The 21244-nt window shown below is 45.2% G+C and overlaps 1 protein-coding gene across 1 annotated transcript in view; it reads right to left on the reverse strand.

Annotated features, from left to right (window-relative positions):
* The window catches only part of PALLD (palladin, cytoskeletal associated protein), a 276543-nt gene that overhangs the window by 135918 nt on the left and 119381 nt on the right, over window positions 1-21244 (reverse strand). Inside the window, exons 2-5 of the mRNA XM_069977825.1 lie at window positions 15076-15254; window positions 10851-10917; window positions 572-677; window positions 387-464 (exon numbers count right to left, since the gene is read on the reverse strand). Coding sequence (XP_069833926.1) covers window positions 387-464; window positions 572-677; window positions 10851-10917; window positions 15076-15254 — 430 coding nt within the window. The remainder of the gene's footprint in view (window positions 1-386; window positions 465-571; window positions 678-10850; window positions 10918-15075; window positions 15255-21244) is intronic.

Consider the following 21244-nt stretch of genomic DNA (forward strand, 5'->3'; position numbering starts at 1 on the left):
ATGGTATATGCAGCATGTAAATGCTGAAATGGGGTTGTTTATGTACTCATGTAACAAAGCCTATTGTTATCATTCTGTAAATTCATGTCTGAACAAATGAGAATATATTTTCTATGCATATTGGATTACAACAGCGTTTATTTAATCTGTCAGGTGCACAATATTTTGCCACTGAAACTAGGGCATGGTTAGCTTGAAAAACAACCAAATGTGAAAGCAAATAACCATGAAGCAAATAACAAAGCAGAACTATATTTCTCATCATGCCTGAGCAGCCAAAGCAAAGCTGCGACTGTCCGGACATGATGGAAATTGTAGTTTTGCAACAGCTGGAGGGCCGAAGGTTCCCCATCCCTGCCATAAAGAGTAAATTTACAAATCTATACCTTAGTAAAGGAAGGAGGAGAGAATGTGGAGGATCCGGAGCCATCTTGACGATACAGATAGGAAGTGGGGCTCTGGGTCTGGAAGGGATTGTGAATATTTTATTAAATGTATTGGAGTGTACATGTCAGTGATAGTTCAGCGTGTGACATGTAATAACACAGTGTTGTATAGGTTATATACTAACCTGCTGAGCAGGAATAGATATGGGCTGAATTATTGCTGTGGTTATCCCACATTTTGGTGATGATGGTCCTATGGTCAGTGAAACAGAGGTTGTTTTCTTCTGAGCCCTGCGAGAATGAAACAATCTGTTAGCAATACAAATATCTTTCATATAGTCATATTGCTAAAGGGAACCAATCGGCACAATCTCTGCCTGTCAGCGCACAGTGCGGGGATGAATAACAGACAGAGAGGACACTAATGGGCCTGTCTGCCTGTCAATCATCTAGTCACGAGTGGCTCTCTGCCCAGATTACTAGTTGCCGCCCCTTTCCTGGCCTTGTGGGGCATAATAAAACACCCTTTGTAAAGCCCTTTGTAAAACTATTGCTGCGGCTGGTATCCCCCGTCTGGTATCAATTGTGCTGACTGGTTCCCTTTAATTGTGTAAGACATACAAGAGCAACTCATTTTCCAATACATTGTGTTTAACATTTAACCCCTTAAGGACAGAGCCTGAAATGGCCTTAATGACAGAGACAAATTTTATGAATATGACCAGTGTCACTTTAGTCATTAATACCTTCGGGATGCTTTTACCTATCCGGCTGATTCTGAGATTGTTTTCTCGTGACACATTGTACTTTACATTTCTGGTAAATTGGAGTCGATACTCATAACAAATCTTTATGAAAAAAACCCAAATAATGTGAAAAAATGTGAAAAAATGCATTTTTCCAACTTTGAAACTTTTTTGCGTATACAGAAAGTGGTTATACCACATAAATTATATATTAAATAGCATTAGCAACATGTCTACTTTATGTTGGCGGCATTTATTAAACTATCTTTCATTTTTTTTAGACGATAGGAAGCTTAAAACATTAGCAGCAAATTTCCAAATTTTCAGTAAAATTTCAAAATCAGATATTTTTAGGGACCTGTTCAGGTTTAAAGTGTATTTGAGGGGCCTGTATGTTAGAAAGCCCCACAAAGCACCCCATTTCAGAAACTGCACCCCCCAAACTCTGCAAAAGCACATCCAGAAAGTGTTTTAACCCTTTAGGGGAGTCACAGAAATAAAAGCGAAGTGTGTAAGGAATTTGAAAATTTTAATTTTCTGTGCAGAGATTTTATTGTAATCCAATATTTTTCATAATTATAAACCTATTACCAGAGAAATGCACCCCAATAATTATTGCCCCGTTTCTGCAGTTTATAGAAATACCCCATATGTGACCCTATTGCGCTATTTGACGCAACCACAAGCCTCAGATATAAGGGAGCGCCTAGTGAATTTCAATGCCTCCGTTATATTTGGTCATTTCTGACTGTACCACTTCAGGTTGGCAGAGGCTCTGGGGTGCCAAAACCTAAAAAACACCCCTAAAGGGACACCATTTAGAAAACTACACCCCTCAAGGAATGTAACAAGGGGTGCGGTGAGCATCTGGACCCCACAGGTGCTTCACAGATTTTCCGAACAATATGGCGTGAAAAAAGAAAAAATTATTTTTTACACTAAAACGTTGTTCTAGCCTTCAATTTTTCATTTTCTTAAAGGGATAAGAGGCAAAAAAAGACAAAAAATGTGTAGCGCAGTTTCTCCCGAGTACAGAAATACCCCACATGTGGCAATAAAGTGCCAAGGGGGCGCAGGACGAGCCTCCAAAGGGAAGGAGCGCCAATTGGCTTTTGGAAGCTGGATTTCACTGAAAAGGATTTCAAGGGCCATGTCGCATTTACAGAGCCCTCGTGCTGCCAAGACACTGGAAACCCCCCACAAGTGATTCCATTCTGGAAACTACACCCCTCAAGGAATCTAACAAGGGGTGCAGTAAGCATATGGACCCCACTGGTGACGGGCACAAATGTGGAACAATGTGACGTGAAAGGGAAAAATTTCATTTTTTCACTTTCATGGCACAAATGTGTCCGTCATCAAGGGGTCCATATCCTCACTGCACCCCTTGTTAGATTCCCTGAGGGGTGCAGTTTCCAGAATGGGGTCACTTGTGGGGGGTTTCCAGTGTTTTGGCAGCACGAGGGCTCTGTAAATGCGACATGGCGTTCATCATCCATTCTAGCCAAATCCAACCTCCAAAATCCAAATGGCGCTCCTTCCCTTCGGAGGCTTGCCCTGCACCCACATGGCGCTTTATGTCCACATGTGGGGTATTTACGGACTCGGGGGAAATTGCTCTACACATATTGTGTGTTTTTTTCTCTTTTAACCCCTTGTGAAAATGATAAATTCAAGGCTAAACCAACATTATAGTGTAAAAAATGTAATATTTCATTTTCACGCCACATTGTTCCACATTTGTGCCCGTCACCAGTGGGGTCCATATGCTCACTACACCCCTTGTTACATTCCTTGAGGGGTGCAGTTTCCATAATGGGGTCACTTGTGGGGGGTTTCAACTGTCTTGGCAACACAGGGGCCTTTTGAATGCAACATGGCCCCTCGAAATCCATTCCATCCAAATCCAGCCTTCAAAAACCAAATGGCGCTCCTTCCCTTCGGAGGCTTACCCTGCACCCGCATGGCGCTTTATGTCCACATGTGGGGTATTTACGGACTCGGGGGAAATTGCGCTACACATTTTGTTTTTTTTCTCCTCTTTTAACCCCTTGTGAAAATGATAAATTCAAGGCTAGACCAACATTATAGTGTAAAAAATGTAATATTTCATTTTCACGCCACATTGTTCCACATTTGTGTCCGTCACCAGTGGGGTCCATATGCTCACTACACCCCTTGTTACATTCCTTGAGGGGTGCAGTTTCCATAATGGGGTCACTTGTGGGGGGTTTCAACTGTCTTGGCAACACAGGGGCCTTTTGAATGCAACATGGCCCCTCGAAATCCATTCCATCCAAATCCAGCCTTCAAAAACCAAATGGCGCTCCGTCCCTTCGGAGGCTTACCCTGCACCCGCATGGCGCTTTATGTCCACATGTGGGGTATTTCCGTACTCAGGGGAAATTGCTCTACACATTAAATGTTTTTTTTTATCTTTTAACCCCTTGTGAAAATGAAAAAACATGACAAGATTAATAATTTAGAGTAAAAATTTTACAAAAATTACACTAAATGTTGGTCTAGCCTTGATTTTTTTCCATTTCCACAAGGGGTTAAAAAAGAAAATGAACACAAAACGTGTAGGGTAGTGTCCCCTGAGTACGAAAATACCCCACATGTGGGCATAATGTGCCATATGGGCACAGGGCAAGTCACCAAAGGGACAGAGCGCCATTTAGAGGCTGGAATGGAGGATGGAGGCCATGTCGCAATTACAAAGCTCCTGTGCTGCCAGGTCAGTAGAAACCCCCGACAAGTGACCCCATTCTGGAAACTACACCCCATAAGGAATCCAACAAGGGGTGCAGTGAGCATATGGACCCCACTGGTGACGGGCACTTACGTAGAACATGTGCCGAGAAAATAAAAAATACAATTTTTTTCATTTTCACGTCCCAAATGTGGCCGTCACCAGGGGGCCATATCCCCGCTGACCCCCTTGTTAGATTCCATATGGGGTGTAGTTTCCAGAATGGGGTCACTTGTGGGGGGTTTCTACTGTCCTGGCTGCACAGAGGCTTTGTAATTGCATCATGGCATCCTCTAATGGGAATGGCGGCCATACCTATTTAGCTGGGGAAAAGGGACAATTATTAATTTATTTGGGGGTATTAGGCCAATTATTAGTTTATAAGGTTGGAAATGACAGGTGTCCATCAAATTCAACCTGTGTTGATCCAGAGGAAGGCAAAAAACCCTCGTAATGCAGACGACAGTAGCCTCATCACAGGGGAAAAATTCCTTCCCGAATCCATAATGGCGATCAGAATAATCCCTGAATCAACGTGACCCCTGAAATAGGAATAAGGGACAGAATTTAGATAATGTAGAACCCCAGTGACGTGTGGTGCGCCTTGGAGCGATCCAGTATGCAGAGGTCGGGGCGATCAGGACAGGTGTCACACTGGAAAATGGTGTCCTTCCTGATCCCCCTGTTACCCCACACTCTGCACTTCTTCTGGGGTCTCCTGTTCTCCAGTGTGGGGGACGTCACCTGGAGAATGTTGTCCTGGTGCGATACGGGGTCCTTCATATCCAGAAGTGCTGGGTCCGCTCCATGGCTGCTAAATATTAGGGCGCTATTACTACTTCTGATATTTACGGATCGTGCCGCAAGCTACAGGGCAGCGAGGGACCGGAAGAGGGGGTGCTGGTATAAAAGTTATCCCTGTACAGGTGGTGACCTTTATCCAGCAGTGGGAAGATCAGTTCCCGGACGATCTCCCCATTAACTCCGAGGATGGGGGGGGAGGGGGCATCTGGGGGCATCTGGGGGCTGGATTCGGGTGTCCCTTCCTTCATACACTCTAAGGGTACATGCACACTGCGGAATCGCGACAGATAACCCTTCTTGCATTCCACAGCTGGCACCCGCCGGCGGACTGATGCGGGCGCACGTCTCCACACGTGTCATAGACTCCATTCTATGCACGGGCGGATTCCGCTCTCCGTCCAACGTGTTCATTCTTTGGATGGACGACGGATTCCGCCCGTGCATAGAATGGAGTCTATGACACGGATAGAGACATGCGCCCGCATCAGTCCGCCGGCGGGTGCCAGCTGCGGAATGCACAAAGGGTTATCCTTCGCCATTCCGCAGTTTGCACGTACCCGAAATCTGTAAGTGTACCCTGAGGTACTCTCACAGAGTTTGTAGAATTTCACACCATACCGCCATCTCTTATTGGGACGGTACTGGCGGAAAAGACGTGTCTGGGGGGCAGCGTACGCTACGCTACCCCCCAGACACGTCACTGGATGATGAGGATGATGAGGATGAATGGAGGAAAGAAGGATCCCCCCCATTCATCCTCACTGGCTGTTTCGGTGTCGGAGGCAATAATAACGTATCCCTCTGACACCGAAAACACCCTGGGGGCCATCTTTATACGGGGATTGGTATATGGGGTATGTAGTGGTGTAGTGTCAAACTTTATTCAATGTAGTGTGGTGTAATGTAGTGTTTTTTACGTGTTTTTTTTACAGTAAGTATAAAAAAAAACCTACGCCAACAAAGGAGTTGCTGATAAATGCCGCACTTATGTGCGGCACTTATAAGCAGACCGTGGCAGTAGAATATAGAAAAAAAACACCCTACGCCAAAAAGGAGGAGTTGCTGATTAGCAGCGCACTTTCGTGCGATGCTGATCAACACTCAGCGGCGATAGGGTGCGGAAAATAGAAAAAAAAAAATTTGGGAAAAAAAAATAATTTTTTTTTATATTCTGAATATCCCTGTAGCTGCTGATAAGTGTATTACACATATCAGCCGCTAGGGGGCAGCAGAGCGCAAAATCCGGAAAATGACGAGGCTGGAGCCGAAAATAGCCGAAAGAAGACGACGAGGACCGCCGGAAAGACCCGAAGACCGAACGGAATGACGGAGGACGCCGCGAACCCGGAAGACGCCGATCAGGAGCCCGGGACAGGTGAGTAATGTACAAATACCTGCTCTGGACCCCTCGGCTCTCTAGCTGAGGGGTCCAGGGCAGGTATTTACTATTTTGCTGGACTCTGATCGCCGTGCCACCGGCCCGATCGCCGTGAACGGCTCAACATTACTTTTTACAGTAATGGCGGTCGGTGCCGTCCTCGGACAGCACCGACCGCCATTTTTTTCCGGGTCATCGGGTCACCGATGACCCGGAAAGGTTCCGATCGCCGCTATTGGCTGATCTGAATTGATCAGCCTATAGCGGCGATCGTAAGCACGGGGGGTGTTAACCACCCCCCGTGCCGTGAAGCTAAGATGGCCTGCTATACATTATAGCAGGCCATCTTCCCCGACCGCTGTGTGTGAACACGCAGCGATCGGGGAAACATCGGGCGTACCCATACGCCCGTTTGCGTTAAAGCCCAGGCAACGGGGGCGTATGGGTACGCCCGATGTCGTTAAGGGGTTAAAGGAGAAGTCTGGCCAGGGGAAACATTTTTCTAACATCAGAAGCAGGGGGGAACACAAAAAAACCTACACCAACTGACCTCTTCCCTTGTCTCTCCAGCGCCGGATCGCTGATGAGTTGGCCGCTCAGCCAGTCAATGACTGGGGTGGAACACTGCTTGAGTCACTGATTGGCTGAGCGGGCTGTCCATCAGACAGGACAGGCATTTTTTCCCTGAGTTCTAACAACATCATAACTCTGGGAAAATGCCTTCCGCGGGAGTTTGGGGGCCAGTCATGCTGCTCATAGTGGGCACAGGTAGAGGTAAGCAATACCTGCTTGTTATTTTCTCCACTGTCGCCTATCAGATTTTTGGCAGGGCTCAACTGCTTCTTAAGGCTTAATGTATAGCTCTTTCCAACAATATAGAGCTGAACTAACGTTTTATATTTCCACATCCTATAGGGCTAACATCTTTAAAAGGGTTAACTAGAATTAGAAAAACTTGGATGCTTTTTTATAACATAAACAGCCTCACTCTTGTCCACAGTTTGTTTTTGGCATTGCTGCTTAGTTTTAATGAAATGAATGGAGTTGTAATACTACACACAACCTGCCTTTAGGGTATAAACCCACACATCGTATATGCAGCGTATTTACTGCTGCGATACGCAGCAAACTCGCAGCAAAATCGCAACAAAATCGCAGCAGATTAGATCTAAATAACTGAACACAGCATCAAATCTGTACCAACAAATCTGCTGCGTATTTGTTGCATATCTGCTGCATATACGGTGTGTGGGTTTATACCCTTAGGGTATAAACCCACACACCGTATATGCAGCAGATATGCAACAAATACGCAGCAGATTTGTTGGTACAGATTTGATGCTGTGTTCAGTTATTTAGATCTAATCTGCTGCGATTTTGCTGCGAGTTTGCTGCGAGTTTGCTGCGTATCGCAGCAGTAAATACGCTGCATATACGGTGTGTGGGTTTATACCCTTAAGGAATTTGTATTCATGTTAATGTTTTATATTGATTGTCAGATACTAGCACACAAATTGTAAGTTTGCAGGGAATCTCAATGCCAGATATTTCCATTGCACATCCATTAGTAATGATAGGTTGTAGTCTGGGTTCCACTGAAATTTTTATGATCTCACTACCTTCTATGCCATGGCCATGTTCACATGCTTTAAAGCGACTCTGTACCCACAATCTGACCCCCCCAAACCACTTGTACTGTCAGATAGCTGCTTTTAATCCAAGGTCTGTCCTGGGGTCCGTTCGGCAGGTGATGCAGTTATTGTCCTAAAAACAACTTTTAATCCTACAGCGCTGTGTCTAACGGCCGGGGCTTACATTTGTATATGCATTAGGCTGGCACACCTCTCCTTCCCTCCTCCCCACCCTCCTCAGCATTAGGAATGTTCCAGGAACATTTACTGCTGTTTGAGCTTTGCACAGGTGTACTAACGATCCAGCCTATGTTCATTATGCACACAGCTGAGGAATAGGAAGCAATCTGCCTGGAGCATTCCTAATCATGAGGAGGGTGGGGAGGAAGGACAGAGAGGTTGTGCCAGCCTAATGCATATACTTATGTAATCTCCGGCCGTTAGACACAGCGCTGCCGGATTAAAAGTCGTTTTTAAAACAATAACTGCATCCCCTGCCAAACAGACCCCAGGACAGATCTTGGATTAAAAGCAGCTATCCGAAGGTACAAGTGGTTTGGGGGGGGACAGATTGTGGGTACAGAGTCACTTTAAAATAACAGCCACCATTTGAATTTAAAGTGACACTGTCACCATCTTGTGCATTCTGACATCTCTACACAGGTGTAAAGGGTACATTTAGCGTTTTTCATACCTTATTTCATATCCTACGTCATGGTGTTTGTTCAAGTAAAAACTGTCCTTTTATCAACGGCAGATTGTATTAAGTGGGCGTGGCCTTGTGGCATTAGCGCCACTTAGCCCCACCCACAAGGGCCCAGTTGGCCCCGCCCCCTCGATGCCCATTGGTTGGCCAATGTAAAGGGGGTGGGTTCTAGACCTTTCGGCCAGCCTGTTCCAATGGCCGGCGAGGGGGCGGGGCCAACTGTGTCGTTGTGGGTGGGGCTAAGTGGCGCTAATGTCGCGAGGCCCCGCCCACTTAACACAATCTGCAGTTGATAAAAGATGGCTTTTTACTTGAACAAGCACCATGACGTATGATATAAAATAAGGTATGAGAACTGCTAAATTTACCCATTACACCTGTGTAGAGATGTCAGAATGGACAAAGGAGGTGACAGTGTCACTTTAAAATAACAGCCCTTGTTTTCATTCTTCAATGCCTGCATTGAAACCAATGCCTGCATTGAAACCTATGGAAACAACACAATGTATAAAATAATGGCCACTGTTCGTACCGGCCATCACATCAATGTCTGTGTCATTAATTTGCAGCCATTATTAAGCAAACAGCAGACAGTCTTTTAATTAGATCACACATAGTACCCTTTTTTCACTGACCGTTGTATTAAAATCAATGGACCTTTAAATTAAAGACACACCCAAATGGGTCATCTTTGACTTTGAACTAGAATAATGTTACAATGGCCAGTATTGCAATAAAGGCCTTTGGACAATGGGAAACCACGGCTATTATTTTGTACTCAAAACAATGGCCATTATTTTAAGTATCATATAACGGCTGTAGAATATTGCTGTGTGAACATAGCTTAAAGGAGAAATCCGGCAAAATTTTTTATTCAAGTATTGTATTGCCCCCCAAAAGTTATACAAATTACCAATATACACTTATTACTGGAAATGCTTATAAAGTGCTTTTTTCCCTGCTCTTACTACTGCATCAAGGCTCCACTTCCTGGATAAAATGGTGATGTCACGACCCGACTCCCAGAGCTGAGCGGGCTGTGGCTGCTGGAGAGGATGATGGCAGGGGGATGCTCAGTGTCCCTCCAGTGCCCTGTGTCCCTCAGTGTCCCCCTGCCATCATCCTCTCCAGCAGCCACAGCTGCACAGCTCTGGGAGTTGGGTTGTGACATCCACATTTTATCCAGGAAGTGAAGCCTTGGTGCAGTAGAAAGTGCAGGGAAAAAACACTTTATAAGCATTTCCCGTAATAAGTGTATATTGGTGATTTGTATAACTTTTGGGGAGCAATACAATACTTAAATAAAAATTTCCACTGAACTTCTCCTTTAAGAATGATACTGAGCATCTCAATGACATGCATAGGAAAGGAACTTCTTGTCTGCACACCAGTAGACAATTCAGACAATAGTATTCACATGGACATACTAGAGCATTTAAAAAAAAAAGAAGCCTCCGGTTCGTGAGGAAAAGTAATATTAAAGTCAGCTGTAAGCTGCAATTCATGTGCCAAACTGCTGCCACTGTTACATCAAGGAGACACATGGAGGCTATGTATCAAAGTCTGCACCTTGCGCAAAATGTTGACAAGTCGCACATTTTTGCACGCTTTGCAGCCCTGGCTGGATAAATTGTGCGACTTTCTAAGGGTTGGGCTCCATGCTGTACGCTATGTGGTGGGCCAAATTAGCTCTAAATAGGAAAATTCTGTAAATATCTAAGATCAGTATAGATGTGTCATTTCCCAGAACACAGAAGCTTTTTTCATACAGCTGCAGCATTTGCCAATGTAATAGTAAACCTTCTCCTGGAAACGCATCATTACCTTAGTGTGACTTACAACATTACAACATAACTACAGTAATAACGGACTAATATACAGTGGTGTGTGAAATGTGTTCATGACTATGACTATTTTATCACCTCCTCATTCACTGCAGACTGTACATGGACTTTCCCTATAGAAGATTCTCTATCTCACTTCTAACACTCACAAGAGATGTTCGTAAGTGACAGGCCAGTGATTCACCTCCTGACAGGAACACAGCCGCTCCTGCTTGCCATTCACTATTAAAGTACTTGAACATGTCAAATCTGACTGTAGACACGTGAATCACCACTGTTATGTGCCTGATATTTCCTTGGTTCTAGGGAGTCCATGTGAAGACAGACTGCCTCGGGCTGGAGGAAAGCTTGTCACACCTGAGTCTGTCAGACTATACACAGACTTGCTTCTGGCAAGGTGTTTAACTGTCGGAATGCCATGTCTTGTACCTAAACGACAACTCTACTCAAGCGCATACGAATTTAGAAATGGAAATCATAGTTTGGTAGAATGTTACATTTTACTATATATATATATATATATATATATATATATATATATATATAAGAAAACTACAAAAATTCTATGTAATGTAATGTTTTCCAGTGGTGATATATACTCACTGTGGCATTGTTCCTTCTTTTGAATTGAAAGAGAAGCCTTCACTTTCTGAGTCTGAAGAACTGGCCCCTTAAATGACAGAAGAAAACATTTTCAGTAAAAGAGTAAATATATTTTAAGCATTTAAACTAACCAAAATGATTCTATGTCTAAGTTCTGATTCTAAGGTCCAAATATATCAATCAGCTCGAAACCAAAACTGTCTCAAACTTTCATTTTACCAGAGCTCATTAAGGTATAAAAGCTGAACTGTGATTGGTTCCCCATACACTTTATACTTCTTTTGGCTAGACCTGCCACTCACAGCTGGTTTGGCCATCAGTATAGAGCAGTGTTTCTCAACCGGGGTGCCGCGGCACACTGGGGTGCCAGGAAAACCCGCCAGGGGTGCCGCGAGATCCCGGTGGGAAATGTGACACTGTCTCTTTAAGCATCCCGAGAAGCTGCGGTCGTGCAGCTTCTCGTGATGCACAGATCGCTTTGATGTTCCGCCTGCACGGTGAGCGGGCGGAACATTAAAGTGAGCAGAATGTAGGAGCAGGACCTGCCAGCGTCCTGCTCCTACAGTCACTCCCATAGGCTGCCGGCACTTCATACCAGCAGCCTATGGGACGCTGGGACGTGACCTCTCCGGCAGGCATGAGGATGTGACGTCATCACGCCTGCCGGACGTCCCGTCCCCGCTGCTCGCAAGATGGAGCCAGAACAGGAGGAGAACTGCTCCCTGCAGCCACACAGCGTGGATTAGGTGAGTAGGATGTTTTTTTTTTTTAGGGGCACCTCTGGGGGCATTATTAGTTCATGGGGGGCACCGCTGGGGGCATTATTAGTTCATGGGGGGCACCTCTTGGGGCATTATTAGTTCATGGGGGGCACCTCTGGGGGCATTATTAGTTCATGGGGGGCACCTCTGGGGGCAATATTCGTTCATGGGGGGCACCTCTGGGGGCATTATTAGTTCATAGGTGCACCTCTGGGGACATTATTGGTTCATGGGGGAACCTCTGGGGGCATTATTAGTTCATGGGGGCACCTCTGGGGGCATTATTAGCTCATTGGGGAACCTCTGGTGGCATTATTAGTTCATGGGGGGCAGCTCTGGGGGCATTATTAGTTCATGGGGGCACCTCTGGGGGCATTATTATTCATGGGGCACCTCTGGGGGCATTATTAGTTCATGGGGGCATTATTGGTTCATGGGGGAACCTCTGGGGGCATTATTAGTTCATGGGGGCACCTCTGGGGGCATTATTAGCTCATGGGGCACCTCTGGGGGCATTATTAGCGCATTGGGGAACCTCTGGGGGAATTATTAGTTCATGGGGGGCACCTCTGGGGGCATTATTAGTTCATGGGGGCACCTCTGGGGGCATTATTAGTTCATGGGGGGCACCTCTGGGGGCATTATTGGTTTATGGGGGCACCTCTGGGGGCATTATTAGTTCATGGGGGCACCTCTGGGGGCATTATTAGTTCATGGGGGCACCTCTGGGGGCATTATTAGTTCATGGGGCACCTCTGGGGGCATTATTAGTTCATGGGGGCAACTCTGGGGGCATTATTAGCTCATAAGGGAACCTCTGGGGGCATTATTAGCTCATGGGGGGCACATCTAGGGGCATTATTAGTATATGGGGGCACCTCTGGGGGCATTATTAGCTCATGGAGGCACCTCTGGGGGCATTATTAGATCATGTGGGAACCTCTGGGGGCATTATTAGTTCATGGGGTAACCTCTGGGGGCATTATTATCTCATGGGGGCACCTCTGGGGGCATTATTAGTTCATGGGGGCACTATTAACTCATGGGGGGACCTCTGGGGGCATTATTAGTTCATGGGGGCACCTCTGGGGGCATTATTAGCTCATGGGGGCACAGCAGGGGATCCTACATACAGGGGGCATCCCAAATTCCTACTCGCTTTACTGCACATAACACCAAACAGCGCAGTTACTTTGGGAGCCTACAGGAGGGAGAAAGGAAAGGAAGTTGCTAGAAATGTACGGAGCCTAAATTGTTTGTCTCGCAGGTTCTGAAAAGATGAAACGTAGCTGGAAGAAATCATCATGGAGGACTGGACTGGATGGAGAGGAAAAGGGAAAGTGATGCCTCAGACGTACTGATGTACAGATGTAGATCACTTGTAGAACGTTATTTAGTAGGGGTGCCCCGAGGTAATTTTTTTTTCCAAGGGGTGCCCCGAGGTGGAAAAGGTTGGGAAGCACTGGTATAGAGTTTATGGGGCTCTACCAAGACTCCATCATCAGATGATGTTGGTGTAGATAGGGGTCTGGAGTGAAGGAAAATCACTGCCTGACCCCTTCGTTCTCTGAGAGATAAGCTGCTGCCAGAGCTGTTTGGCTGCGGCCTACCCCTGCCTTGAATGTTTGGCCTTGACAAACATTCCTGTGTATGGGAAAAATCATTCTGCCCACAGTTATTGAAGGTGCATGGCCACCTAAAAGGAGAACTCCGGGCTGGGGGGATTTATGGCAGAGCACTGTGAAGGGGGAGGATTAAAGATGTAACATGTAACATGTAACATGCTCTCACTTCCCCCTTCCAGCACTGGTGCCGGTATCCCACAGCTCCCTTCCCCCGGTCCAGGACACTTCTGGGTCTGAGTGGGAATCTGAGACGTGACATACCATGCCCGCTCACGCTCAGCCAGTCAGCGGCTGTAGCGGGATCCTGACTTTTTTTTTTTTTTACAGTGAATTGTGCTAAAGTTATAAGCACATAAATTTAGTGAGAGTGAGAAAATCAAGCACACACCTGTTATGAGCAGGCATAGCTTTTTGCTACAATGTGGTTGTAGTATTATTAAATGTTTTAGGAGATGCCTTCTCATGGTAACCCACATGAGCCTAGCGCAAAAAGTGACTATTTTTTCAATCTTGGAACATATTATTTTGGCCACAACTTACAAGAAAACTGCCACACTTATATTGATAAATTCCCTTGTGCCTAATAACTGCTGAATAATTGGACTGCATTAAACTAACATTTAGGCTGTCACATAGTTTGGGATTTTCCTGTTGTAAGGCATAGCCTTTGCTATGGTAGGTCTAACAGCGGAGGGAGCTGGATGATTTATCACCTTCATATTTCATGTGATAAAAACAGTAAAACATTGCATTTTCCTAACAGGTGACTTGTCAGACCTTTAATGATGATCCTTTTTAATAACACCATAACAGACATTCGTCAGAGACATGCTGTTAACAGGCTCAGTTACTGGAATTTGCAGGTATTTTTACATAGATAATTAGTCAAGATACAAAAACCTACAAGTTCATCTAGTTTGTCTCTTTTCAGACTCACTGTGGGTATTATTTCAATAAACAATAGAGAATTAGGGCTTATTTCATATTCAACTTGGCTATTGCTACTGTAAAATTGACAACCAATATGGCAGTGGATCAAGTTTTCACTTTGCATTCATAAAATAATAAAGAAACAAACAAATAAAATAATAAGCTGCTCTTAAAAGGTAAAGTATCCATATGGAAAAACAAACAATAGGGAATACTCTAAGGCTGGAATAAAAAAATAAACAAAATCTGAATTATCGGCAGCACATCTGCAGCTTAAACTGACTTGCTGTAAATCTTAAATGGCTTCCAAAGTAATTGGAGACAGTAAGTCTTTAGGGGGCTGATGTGACTATATAATTACATAGTTAGTATGGTTGAAAAAAGACACATGTCCATCAAGTTCAACCAAGGAGGGGATGCATGCAGGAAAGGGGGGATATACAAGGAGGGGATAAATGAGAGGCCGGGGGTAGTTGATGGATAGGTTCTATACATATGCATCTATGTTGTTTTCTTCTAAGAACTTGTTCTAAGCCTGCTGTGAAGCCCTCCACTGTTTTTGCTGTGACCAGATCCTGAGGTAGACTGTTCCAAAGATTCACTGTTCTCATGGTAAAGAAGATTGAACCTTTTTTCTCCAGGTGGAGGCAGTGCCCCCTTGTCCTTTAAAGGGGGTTACTTGGAACATCTTTTCCCCATATTTCTTGTAGGGGCCATTTATAGATTTAAATAAATCATATCTGCCCTTATATGTCTCTTCTTGAGACTAAGCAAATTTAATTCTTTGAATTTTTCCTTATAACTAAGGTGCTCCATTACTATACTATACATACAGTATACTATAATCTTTGTAACATCTGCAAAAAAAATCACAATCCGTAATCCTGTTGTATTATTGTCTTACGTTACCTTCAACAAAAACTTCTGCTGCAGAGGTGTCAGAACCAAGGGTATTAGATGCCACACAAGTGTAGCGTCCTGTGTCGTCCTCAAAGGCTTCAGCAATGACAAGCACGTGCAGGCCGCCCCCCTCAGAGGAGATGATAATGTCAGGCGAGTTATGCAGCTCTCTTCCTTCACAGAACCACCTGGAGACATACAAGCATCCCAGATATTTAAACTTCCAGGATGAGAAGGAGGAGGGGAAAGAATGGGAAGAGGCGAACAGTGGGGAGAATAATATAACGACAGAAAAAAAGAGTCTATGACAGGTAGGCAATGAGTCATTTAAGAGATTGATCAAAATCTATATGAATAAAGAACAAGACTTCAGCTCTCATAATACTTTGAAGGTCGGTGATAAATAAACTTTATAGACAAGACAATGTGCTTGGAAATGAATGATGTAAGGCAGATTCATGAGCTCTGGGTATTGCTATCTTCTGGGATGATTTATACGTCTAGACTCTAGATACACAGGCGCACATTCTACACCGTGTTTAAAGATGGCTTTACACAAAGATGGCAACCTTGGCTAAAAACCAAAACACATACTGGGACTTGTAGTTATGAAACAGCTGAAGTTAATATGAATGACCGGTCTCATAATATAATAATATACTGTATATAGTGTTCAGTTGTATTCTAAGAAATTAATAATCTCCTAATATCCCATTCCAATAGTTTGTGGTGTATTGAAATCCCCCATGTAAACATTCTATAGGCAATCATTTGCAATTGTTATAATAATCGAAGTGAAGAATCATTTTTAAACCTAACTACAAGCACCCATAAAGCTGCCCACAGTTTTTAGCAAGTCCACTGGGATTGGTCATTGATTAAGGGCCCTGTTCCACTGGATGATTATCGTTCAGATTATCGTTAAATCGTTCGAATCTAAACGATAATCGTTTGGTTGAAATGCAGTTAACGATTAACGACCAAACGAGAAATCGTTGATCGCTTTATAAGACCTGGACCTTTTTTTATCGTTGCTCGTTTGCAAAACGTTCGCAAATCGTTCGCATTAAATAAGACATCGTTCGGTCGCTCGCAATAGATACGAACGCAATAGCGAATAAATAGCGAAGAAAAAAACCATCGCAAATACGATCATAAGTAACGATTATCGTTCCATGGAAATGAGTGAATGTTTTCAGGTTTTTCGCAATAGCGGTCGTTTGAGATCGTTAATCGTTAATGATTATGCAAACAATAATCGTCCGGTGGAATAGGGCCCTAATAATTTACCAAATTAATAATCAGGCAAACCATAGGTGGGATTACTAGGGCACTATGACTTCTACCAGCTACTTCTCCCTTCTCGGTAGAGCTTTGGTTCCCCATACACTTTAAACTTCTGTCGGCCAAACAGAAGTTTATGGGGCTCTCCCGAGACTCCACCAAGATGATGGTGTATGGGGTCAACAGGAGAAATAACTGTGGGCCAAACAATCATTTGTCCGATGGTTATTAAGGGTGTATGACCACCTTTGCCTTCAATACAAAGGAACTAAGAAGTTCCTCAGAGTGCCACATAATGTGTACCCTGAAAGCAACAATTCCACAGCCTCAGCTCCTAGAAGTACACCTTAATAAATTAGCATATCATCAAAGTTATTTTTATGTCAATACAATACAAACATTATTTTTTAATCAATTCAAATAGATTTACATTATTGTTGCTGATTATGGCTTACAGCCAAGGAAAACCCCAAATTCAATATCTCAGAAAATTAGGTTATTATATAAATATTACCATAGAAATGTTGGCCAAAAGAAAAGTATGTACCGTAAATGCATTTTGGATTTTCTTTAGCTGTACGCCATAATCATTCATATTATCAGAAATAAACACTAGAAAAGTTTCCCTCTGTTTGTACTGACGCTATATAACATGGAGGTTTCACTTTTTGAGTTCAACTTTTTGAGGATATTCTAATTTATTGAGCTGCACTTGTATATATAAAATTTTGCCACAAGCTGTTCCCGCTGAAATGGATTACAATACACATTGTGCCTTTCGCAATTAAATATAATTCACAATGTGTCCTCTGAAATAAAATACCACCCTTGCCCTGTGAATTAAACTATAATATACACTGTGCCCTTGAAATTAATTAAGCTACATATCATGTACTCTGAAATTTATAATAATACATACTGTGCCCCCTGATTATTTATTAAACATAATCCCCATAGTCCCTGAAATTTATTAGGTATGCACTGATCTTCCTGAAAATAAAAGTGCCCCCAGCCCATATAAATGACACTCCTCCCAACAGCCAATATTACAGTATAAGTGGCAAATTCATCTCAGCCTAATCAGTGGGGTTTCATTTGAAGTGAGCATTGTTTTTTTTAGCTTTTTTATGGGGTCCCCCACAGTAATGAGGTTGGTACGTGCTGCACTACGGTAAAAAGGACTAATTGTTGTCAGATAAACAATTCAACGTTAATGACATCTATGCACCAGAACACACATTTTGTATGGAAAAAAACTATATTCTACTGTGAAACAGTGGTAGTGATTTTATCTTGTTATCAACAGACATAGAACATTTGCTATTTTACAGATCCTAGTGATCACACAGCTGAGTTTCTACATATGCTAGACACTTGCTTAGCAATGTTCTGATTTCTAACCTGGGGCCAGTAAGTCATAATGAAATACTGAGATGACAAAGCAATGATCTCATTAGTAATGAAAAAAACTAGAATTCTATAAAGACATAATAATTACACTAGCTCATGTCATCAGGGATATCGAGTAATCGCAAACTGCTAAAAGGATATCTGTGGTATATACAGTAAATAAAACAGGTCTGTTTGATGGTTGTAGTATAGGTTGCAGAACCTCCAAACGCCATTCCTGCATTCCCACCTCAGCCTTATGGATCAGATTCATAACTTATCAGCCCATGTCAAGCTATTAATTTATCAGAAACACGTCTTATTTCTTAAAAACTTTAAACATCTATGGGTGCATTTATATTATTGCATTGTGCTTATTTTATTGGAAAAAAACAACAAAACAAACACAACTGTTTTCCATAGGTTTATATTAAAGGGTTTTTCTTGGCAAAATAGACTGATTGGCGGTGTACCAACAACCAGCAACCTTATTGATCAGCTGGGCTGCAGTTACCGATCCCCACCACAACACATTGAACAGAGCTAAATGTTGATCACTGCTTGATGAGCTATCCTGTAGATACATCATCGGTCTATTTTGCCCAGAAAACCCACTTAAAAGTTATATACAGTCTCTCTTTTGCAGCCTGCATGTTTTATATACAGATCAGGGTGCTTTGCCGTCTAGCAGATCAGTCTCAAGCCCTTAAACCATCTCTTAAGCTGATTTATTACCAGATCAATAGTGACCTTTGGCCTGATTTGACATCTCTGTGGTTACTGGCCAGCTTCTATGTGTGAACCTACAGACAGTGGCTTGTCAATGACCAGTCTGAGGGGAGGGAAGTTGTCTCATAAGTCCAGTGTATTTTTCTTGTGCTCCTGTAGGAGATGTCATTGTAACTGTACCTGCAATTCTTTATTTTGGTCACGAAATGCCCCTGCTGAGCATTAACATTAAAGGGGTTGGCCACTTTTTAGTAAAATAGGTCAGTGTACAGTATTAGTAAGTGTACTCACTGTATATACTGACAGCAGCTTCCTGTGTACCTCATAGAGCTAATATCAGACTCCCCTTCACCAGGCTGGGCTCCCCTGCTCTGTTTTGTTTCAGTCCACAAAATGGCTGACATGGAGGAGCATGTGACTATGCCCTGTCCACTGTGTTCTCCATAGACATATACAGGCTCAGTGGTGGACACAGGGGGGCGGGGCATGGTCACATGCTTCTCCATGTCTGCAATCTTATGGACCAAAACACCACAGAGCAGGGCAGCCCAGCCTGGAGGAAGGGAGCCTGATATTAGCTCTATGAGGTACACAGGGAGCTGCTGTCAGTAAGAGCAGTGAGTACAGTTACTAATATTGTACACTGAGCAATGTATCTTGGACTGATGTATCTGTGACCACATCTGCCTGAATAACAATAACTATAACTCTCAGAATGCCTTACACTTATGAAGCTCTCAGAGAATGCTGGGAGTTGTAGTTTCCCAGAGGGCAACCCCTTGAGTTGTCTGCTCATTTGTACTTTAAGGTTACAAACCCACTTGCCGGATCTGCAGCGAGTCTCCTTGCTGCGTTTTTGCAGCGAGACTCGCTGCAGATCCTGGCCCTATACTTTCAATAGCAGAGAAACTTGCAGCAGGGATGTACATCCCTGCTGCGATTTTGTCTGCAGCCCGCCCCATTAACCCCCCGGCCGCCGGACATTATACATTACCGGATCCCCGTTCCTGCTTGCTTCGGGGCTCCCGGTGTCTTCACGGCAAGCCCGGCCAATCAGTGCGCTGCGGCGGGGCAGCGCACTGATTGGCCTGGCGGAACGTGCCGGGAGCCGCCGAAGCAAGCAGGAGCGGGGACCTGGTAATGTATATTCTGCCCGCCCCCCTGCAGCCCCGATCGCCCCGCAGCCCCCGGCCGCACGATCGCCCCCAGCCCCGCAGCCCCTGGCCGCACGATCGCCTGCAGCCCCCCAGCCCCCGGCCGCATGATCGCCCGCAGCTCCGCAGCCCCCGGCCACATGATCGCCCGCAGCCCCCAGCCCCGCAGCCCCCAGCTGCACGATCGCCCGCTGGGGGCGATCGTGCGGCCGGGGGCTGCGATGCTGGGGGCGATCGTGAGGTCGGGGGGCTGCGGAGCTGCGGGCGATCGTGCGGCCGGGGGCTGCAGGGCTGGGGGCGATGGTGCGGCCGGGGGCTGCGATGCTGGGGGCGATGGTGCGGCCGGGGGCTGCAGGGCTGGGGGCGATGGTGCGGCCTGGGCGCTGCGGGTGATGGTGCGGTCGGGGGCTGCGGGGCTGGGGGCGATCGTGCGGCCGGGAGCTGGGGGCGATATACATTACCTGATCCCGGCTCCTGCTTGCTTCAGCGGCTCCCGGCACGTTCCGCCCGGCCAATCAGTGCGCTGCCCCGCCGCAGCACACTGATTGGCCGGGCGGGCCGTGAAGACACCGGGAGCCCCGAAGCAAGCAGGAACGGAGACCCGGTAATGTATAATGTCCGGCGGCCGGTGGCGTTAATGGGGCGGGCTGCAGACAAAATCGCAGCAGGGATGTACATCCCTGCTGCGAGTTTCTCTGCTATTGAAAGTATAGGGCCAGGATCTGCAGCGAGTCTCGCTGCAAAAACGCAGCAAGGAGACTCGCTGCAGATCCGGCAAGTGGGTTTGTAACCTTAATCCCAGCACATCCTGAGGACTTCAGACTGCAGTAAATGCTGGGAGTTGTAGTGTTTGCAGCTGTTGTATATGGGGGGTCCTGGATGCATTGTACACTGAATGCTTTGTGGGGGATGAGAGTATATAGCTCAGAGTGTGGAAGTGACCCCAGAACAGCACTAATAGGGGATAGAACAAATGAGCCCTTAATCACTGTTGGGGCAGAGGTGGGATACATGTACTGTATGTGGCTGCACTGGTGGGAGACATGTACTGTATGTGGCTGCACAGGTGGGAGACATGTACTGTATGTGGCTGCACAGGTGGGATATATGTACTGTATGTGGCTGCACAGGTGGGGTACATGTACTGTGGCTGCACAGGTGGGATATATGTACTGTATGTGGCTGCACAGGTGGGATACATGTACTGTATGTGGCTGCTTAGAGGGAGATGAAAGAGAAAAACAACCATGCTGCATGGGGGAGAGGGGCATAGATATTTGCTAAAAGGCATAAACTTACAATAAAACTTTCAGCAACAGAGAGGAGGGGGGGGGCTCTGTGCTTTCTCTTACACAGTCCACCCTCCATCTTACAGCTTCCAGCAGCCTGACAGACACCCTGACAATAATCACTCACTGTCAGAGCTGCTGCTGCTCCTCTTCACAGTCCTGTCCCTGGCAGCCAGAACCCTGCAGGATCCCTCCAGCCCCTGTCAGCACATGCTCTTTCTCCTCTCCTCCTCACACAAGGTATGCTGGACAGTGGAGTAAAGGAGGGGGTATCAGCAGCAGCAGCGTTCAGGAGGAGAGGAGAACCAGCCCTGACTGGGCACAGCATCTAGT

This window comes from Dendropsophus ebraccatus, chromosome 7 (assembly GCF_027789765.1).
Source record: "Dendropsophus ebraccatus isolate aDenEbr1 chromosome 7, aDenEbr1.pat, whole genome shotgun sequence".
In the NCBI taxonomy this organism is placed as follows: Eukaryota; Metazoa; Chordata; class Amphibia; order Anura; family Hylidae; genus Dendropsophus; species Dendropsophus ebraccatus.